The 7500-nt window shown below is 48.1% G+C and overlaps 1 protein-coding gene across 1 annotated transcript in view; it reads left to right on the forward strand.

The window, feature by feature from the left end:
• prdm5 (PR domain containing 5) overlaps nt 1–7500 on the forward strand; it is a 50756-nt gene that overhangs the window by 14916 nt on the left and 28340 nt on the right. Inside the window, exons 12-13 of the mRNA XM_048253022.1 lie at nt 1365–1525; nt 5019–5112. Coding sequence (XP_048108979.1) covers nt 1365–1525; nt 5019–5112 — 255 coding nt within the window. The remainder of the gene's footprint in view (nt 1–1364; nt 1526–5018; nt 5113–7500) is intronic.

Below are 7500 nucleotides of genomic sequence, written 5' to 3' on the forward strand. Positions count from 1 at the left end.
AAATGATTTTCCATCACATTGAGTTAATCTGTTGCCTTTGTACTCTGAGAATAAGATCCATCTCAACGATTTCTGCAAGGATCATTACATTTAAAAATAAATAAATAAATAAGCACAGCTAGGGTTGCGTTTTTAAAAATATTATTTTTTTGTATCAAGGTCGCTACTGCTACCAGAAGATGTTTAATGCGTTTGTACACTCACCAACTCCTCACATTGTAAGAAATGATGACATCCTTCCATGACTGAAGCAAAAATGAGCTTTCATTTCAACAACTGGGATTTTTTTTTGGTGTGGACCTGTTTTCAAACCTGTTCTGGACGACCCCATGTGTGTCGTTAAGTTTCATAAGTTCAGAGCATGGCGCTCCAAGCTCTGTGTCGGGTATCTGGTGTGTGTTACCAGCAGCAGTAAGAGACATGGCTTTTAGCTTTCGCCTCGCATGCATGCCATTTAGGAACCGGAATGGCTTTTCAGCAGGTTAGTGTGTGTGTGTGTGTGTGTGTGTGTGTGTGTGTGTGTGTGTGTGTGTGTGTGTGTGAGAGAGGAATGGCTTTTCAGCAGGTTAGTGTGCGTGTTTGGGTGTGTGTGTGTGTGTGTGTGTGTGTGTGTAAGAGAGAGAGAGAGATTGTGTGTGTTTGGGTATGTGTGTGTGTATGTGTGTGTGATAGATTAGCTGACTATTTTCAGTGCTGTGACTGTGCTCCCTCACAGTCAGAGTTCTGGCGAGGCAGTTTGGTGCTGAGTGTTCCAGTTGTGTTCTGGGCTGATGTGTGTGGACGATGAAGCTGGTGGAGGAAGATTGGCAGTGTGTGTGCGTGTGTGTTTGTGTCAGTGTCTATTTGCGAGCAAGTGTGTGTGTGTGTGTGTGTGTGTGTGTGTGTGTGAGAGTGTGTAAAATCTTGTAAAAAGCGAAGAGAGGTCTTTTCCCCCACAGAGTTGTTGGGTGCTGACAACTTTTCATCAGTAAATGCCCACACTGGGTTTAGAAATGCAGAGAAAGGAGAACAACATAGAGAGAGAGAGGAATGGAGAGAGAGAGAGAGACAGAGAGAGAGAAAGGAATGGAGAGAGTGCATGACTAAACATTGACAGGAGGGATAGACAACCAAGCAACCTTGCAAGCATCAAGTGGCACACAATGCAAGAAAATTGGTCCTTTTGAAATAAATTTATGTCAAGGTGTAATGGAAGGATGCAGCCAGCACTGTCCACGTGTGTGTGGGGTGGGGATGGGGTCAGTGAGATGGCTTTTCTTCCTCTAAGTGTTTTCTGTGTGTATGTGTGTGTGTGTGTGTGTGTGTCTGTGTGTGTGTATGTGTGTGTGTGTGTGTGTGTACGTGATTTTCCCTTCCTGGCACAGGTGAGAGGACCTTTAAGTGTGACCAGTGCGACGCCACCTTTAAGAGGAAGGACACGTTGAATGTGCACATTCAAGTGGTCCACGACGGCCACAAGAAGTACAAGTGTGACCTGTGCGAGAAGGCCTTCGTCACCCCCTCGGTGCTCAAGAGCCACAAAAAGGTGAGTCCTTCACCTGGAAGCCTGGGGCAGAACATACCATCAACTGTGTGTATAACACAGGATGGTAAACCCTGCTGAAGACTGTTGATAAAATGTTAAGAGTTAAGGGTGTGCGGCTACTCTTTCTTTATGTATATACCATAGCATGTACCAGTATGGACCATAGGCTGTTTTAATTCAGTTTCAGTTTCACACTACTGTTTCCACTATGTTTTATGTCATGCAAAGACAGTTAACTTTACCCAAATTAAACATCAGTGCTGATGTGGACAGTGTTGTTTTGTTATACCCCATGACTGTTAAATAAATCCTGGGCATAAGTAGCCTTAGCTAATTTACAAAATGATAACTGTCATCAGGTTTGCCTTGCAAAGTTGGAAGTTAGGAACACAGAATAAAAGCACTTAAGTCCATCCTGTTCATTTCTATGTCTAACATCCATGCTGTCAGCTTGTCCAGAGCCGGAGCCTGGGAGCCAATGCGTTCTAATTACTTCCATTCGATACAATCTCTGTGCTTGTCATTCTCCCCTTGTCTCGCGGCCACCAAATTCCTTTGGTTAACAAAACGCTTAACTGTCAGCCTTGTTAAACCCCTTTCGGTTCGTCCTGGTTACAGTTTTAAGATGTGCAGTATTTCTCTTGATTGTATGCCCTAGTCGGCAAAGCTTCTGAGCATTTCTGCCCTGTTATTGGATGCATTTGTTTGTCTGAGCTCATTTTGCAAATTTCACTGAAGGGGAAAGAAATGCGGTTTGCGTTCCCACTCGTTGCACCTTGTTCCTGCTTTTGGGCCAAGCAATAAACCCCAGACCTCTATCGGCAGTCAGAAATGGAAAAAGAATTGAAAATGGCATCCAGTTCCATTAGCTTCCTGCTGTTTCAAAGGGAGACAAGAAGCGATCGCGCCACAGATTACTGCCTAACTCTCCACGCCGCAAAAAATCCGACAGCATCAGATACCAGCCCAAAGAGATCCGATGGAAATCAAATCCTTTCTTGGCACACCACGAAAGGGAAAAAGGCAGCGGTGGTATCGCATTAACCTGCGCGGGAGCGGGAAGAAGTGGAAAAGAACGTTGCTCTAATGGGGACGGATTAAACCCATTCGGCGCTTCGGGGCAGGGGCCTGGCCACGGGGGCCCCCTGCGTACCACGGGCAGCTGCGTGCCGCCGGAACGTCCCTCCTCGGGTTGTGGTAGCGGCGGTGAGCGAAGCGAAGATGAACGGCCTCCGCCGGTGCAGCAGACTAAACAACTCGGCCCTGACCCCCAACACTCACTGCACAGGTGCTCCAGAGGGTTGGGGAGCAGCAGCTGAGCACTTAAGGCTGAGCAGCGAAGGCCCAGTAAATACAGGAAGCTGCTGACTGTCACTGCAGCTGGCTGATGGAGGAGGTGTGTTAGATTGGCTCTCTTCCTGTCTCTTTCCCTCCTCTCTCTCTCTCTCTCTCCTCTTTCTCTCCATCTCTCTCTAAACCCCCCCTCTCCTTTCAGTTTTACAGCCCCCCCCCCCCCATGATTTTCCCCTCTCTCTTTCCTCCTCTTTCTGTCTCTCACCCACATGGACACACACACACACACACACACACACATGCACACAAACACACCACACTCTTTCTTGTGGGCTCAGTCCATCGGTGGAAAAGAGAGCTGAAAAATGTGTAATCGGCACTCAGTGCCGGATATGTGTGTGTGTGTGTGTGTGTGTGTGTGTGTGTGTGTGTGTGTGTGTGTGTGTGTGTGTGGCGGAGCGCTGAATCATCGTGCCTCGTTCTGTTCTTCTCTTTTGCGCGGAGCGAAGCCGAGCAGAGGGAACAGATCGTTTTGCTCCTGCCATGCTCCCCACTTTCATGTGGCCACCGTTGTCACTGCGGTCTGTCTCGCTCCCTCCTCTCCTGACAGCCTCGTGGTGGAACGAACAAAACGACCATTGACCATACAGGGCATGTGTGCGAAAGTGGGTGTGTGTCTGTACACGTGTGTGCGTGCGTGTGAGTGTGTGTGTGTGTGTGTGTGTGTGTGTTTGTGTGTGTGTATGTGAGCTGTAGAGTGTGTGTGTGGTCATGGTTTGAGGCAGTTTAAGCTCTTAGGCTGCACTTTCCCACCTCCCTTTGTGAGTGCCCTTATTTTCTTGTCAGGATGTGTATGAGAGATCGTAATTGAGGCTTCATCTGCATGATGTGGGTGACTGAGTACATATGGGGGTGTTTGTGTGTGAGTGTGTGTGTGTGTGTGTACACACTTTGTGTGTGTGTGTGTGTGTGTGTGTGTGTGTGTGTGTGTGTGTGTGTGTGTGTGTGTGTGTGGGTTGATGTGCGAGCACACACACACACACACACACACATCCATGAGCTCACGTTTGTCCTTGTCATGTGTTCGCCAGGACTGGCTTGTGCCGCTTAGAAGCGCCGCAACATAATTAAGCACACGACAATTGCGCCCGTCGTCAATCCTCCAGGAACGACATTGTCTGCCGCTTCCCGTGTCTGCAGCCGGGCTGGAAACAGCATCTCGTCTCGATGATTGAGACGTTCTGGGTCCAACAAAGAGCCCCGGTGTCTTTTATGGAGCAAATATGTCAGCCACGTCTCTCTCGTCGTCGCACAAACAAGACAACCAAACAAGCGTACACAGAAGCATCTGCGGTGCATGTGTGGCCTTACGTCATCACATCCTCATGTGGACTGGGGAGGGGGGCGGGGGGTTGTGTTGACTGGACCCACGGGGGGTCCGGTGAAGTCCGAACATTTGTGTCCCATGCAATTTGAGCGGAGTCAGTGCACGTGTTAAGCCGGTTAGCGAGAAGCACAGTGACTGCTTTGTTCCGGGAGAGTGTTTAAAAAAGTGGTCGGGTCTCTCCTCCTTTGGGCTTGTTTCATGTGGGCTGATGTACTGAAGTGGTTTTGTATGATGGAGGTGTTAAGAGTGAGATAAGATGTTGATATGTGGGGGCCCTGTGTGACCTCTCCTTCTCCCCTGAGAGAGAGAGAGAGAGAGAGAGAGAGAGAGAGAGAGAGGAGACACTCAGCTCGTCTTCTCTCAGATCCTCCAGTATGACTCAGAGAGACTGTAGCCTACTACTGAGAGGAATCCCCCTGCCTGCCTGCATGACTGCTTGACTGCCTGCATACCTCCAGCGTGAGTCAGGTTGTTAGCCAGACTGGAAGAGAACATATTGAGCTTTATGGCCCCACAGTTTCTCAGTGTTTGTTTCAGACATTTTCCCATTGTTGTGGTATAGGATATGGGCTAACCTGCAATGTGACTACAGTATATTGCTATGTGGTGTGATGTGTTTATATTGTGATTCAAATGAGTATAAATGTGTAAATGTGTATAAAAGTGAACATGTGGAAAGTAACATTTCTTTTTGCAGTGGTGCCTTTTTTTTAATAGTTGCACTAAACAAAAATTAAGTGAAAATTGACATGAAGCCAGAGGGAGGTGTAACGTTTAATGGTCACCGTCTTGCTTTCCATGTGCCCATTGCAGACTCACACGGGAGAAAAGGAGAAGATCTGCCCCTACTGTGGTCAGAAGTTTGCCAGCAACGGTACTCTGAGGGTCCACATCCGCAGTCACACAGGTCAGTAACACACCACCCGTCATGTTCTCCTCCTGCACCTGTTGCAAGGTCACCTTAGGCAAACACCAACCCCTTCCTTTCAAAATGGTTCAGTCCACATCCTAATTCTGCTTGCTTCTCTTACTAATAATGCAGCACATTGACTGAGGTGGATAATCCTTTAATGCTGGTTTATTTACATCGCATTAGTGTTTAAGTAACAAAACAGCATTTATTATGTTTGGGTTTGTACACAGGTTAAGTAGGCGAATTACTGTAATGCTTCCCAGAGAGAAATCCTTATTAAGGCTGTGAGGGACCATGAACGTGACAGTTATTTTAGAGGTGGTATGGGACCCCTGCAGGGACACACAGCGCTGTGGGGAGCTCACAGCGTCTGACAGGCTGACAGAGAGAGCGGATGTTCATTAAACTGCCTTTAAAGTGGAGAGCCACACATTCCGGCCCGTTGCCCTGCCAACCTAATGCAGCTCATGGCGGCCTGACAAAAGTCTCTATCTTTCTGTCTCACTTTCTCTGTCACATTCTTTCTCTTTCTCCTTTCCTCTCCCCCTTTCCCCCTCTCTCTTCTCTCTCACACACACATACACACATAAACACGGACACACTCTTTGCTAGGTTTTTGAATCATTCTTTCATACTTTCTATTGCTGTCATTGCCATCTCCTCTTACACTTACAACACTTTCATTCTGCCCTTTCCCCTCACTCTTTTGCTTCCTCTCTTCTTCTGTCTCATCCTCTCTCTCTCTTCCTCCTTTCCACCCTCTCTCTTCCTCCCTCCCTCCCACCCTCTTTCGCTGCTGTTTAGTATGCCCCCCAGTCTCTGCGATGAGACAGATCGACTCTCCTCTCCTCCAGAACTGTAATCCACTCAGCTTATTTACACGGCTCAGATACATCATCGAGCACAAATCTGCTCTATCCAACTTCCTCCTCCAGACAGTCGTGATTTCCTCCCTCTCTCCTTCCCTCCTTCCCTCCCTCCCCTCCTTCTCTCCTTCCCTCCCTCCCCTCCCTGCAATCCCTTAATCTTCAGAATGTGTCCACTGTTTAACAGCTTAAGTGCTGAAGACCCCCCAAAGATGCTTTCCTGCCATCAAATCACAGCACAAACATCACCAGCACCCCCCATCCTCCCCCTTGCCCCCATCCTCCCCCTTGCCCCCATCCTCCCCCTTGCCCCCATCACAAACACTGCCCGAGTCATCACCCCTTTCTTTTTTTGTCTTTCCTTCTCTCTTTCATTCATTCTGCCTTTCTTTCTCATTGGTGTTACAGTGGTTGTTTTTTTAGTGCTCTTCGGGCAGGAATGTGTTTGTTGTCCTTCACGAGCACTGTCTCTTTCTCTCTCTGGCCGTTGTCTTGTTGTTGCTTTACAGCCCTGTAGTGGGGCCCATTGTCTGCTGCCCGACCTACGGGGACTTGGCCATCATTAACACAGACACCCCCAGTGGTTGTAAATTCCCACATACATTTCAGCGCCAGTCTATGTCTCTGTGTGTGTGTGTGTGTGTGTGTGTGTGTGTGTGTGAGTGTTTGTGTTTGGTGGCGACGATGGTGGCGTCTCACACAATACGAACAGCCAGCTCAAAGATCCATACATAGTCAGGAACAAGTGTGTATGTCTGTGTGTGTGTGTGTGTGTGTGTGTGTGTGTGTGTGGCTATGAGAGGGATATATGTGTATTATCTGTGAGAAAGAATGTGAGTGAATGTGTGAAAGAGATAATGTATGGCCTTACATGTGTGTGTGTGTGTGTGTGTCTTTGTGATTGTGATGGGGGTTGTGTTCCTATGTGTGTTTGTGTATGGTGGGTGTTCTCTCTGTTTCTGTGTTTTGTATTCAGAAGTGTATGACTGTGTGTGTATGTGTGCGTGTATGTGGTATGTGTGTGGTGGTGGGGGGTTCTGTATGAGTGTGTGTTGTGTATTTAAATGTGTTTGTGTGTATGTGTGTGTGTGTGTGTGTGTGTGTGTGTGTGTGTGTGTGTGTGTGAAAGAGCACGAGAGAGAGAGAGTGTATGTGCATGTTTGTTGTGTGTGTATGTGTGTGTGTGTGTGTGTGTGTGTGTGTGTGTGTGTGTGTGTGTGTGTGTGTGTGTGTGTGTGTGTGTGTGTGTGTGTGTGTGTGTGTGTGTACGCGCTCGTAAGTGCCAGTGTATAGGGCCCGGCCTGATTGTATTTATTCAGATCAACAAAGACGAGGGGCCGCAGGGACGGCCGAAGGAGGGGTGGGAGAGGAGGAGGAGACGCCTCAAAGAAAGAAAAGAGCAGAGAGAGAGAGAGAGAGAGGGACACAGAAAAGAGAGGGAGTGAGAGAGAGAAAAAGAGAAACGGGGGAAGAGATGGGGAGTACTCCAAGCAAGCATCCAGCAACATGACCCCTG

Source organism: Alosa alosa, chromosome 9, assembly GCF_017589495.1.
Source record: "Alosa alosa isolate M-15738 ecotype Scorff River chromosome 9, AALO_Geno_1.1, whole genome shotgun sequence".
NCBI lineage: Eukaryota > Metazoa > Chordata > Actinopteri > Clupeiformes > Clupeidae > Alosa > Alosa alosa.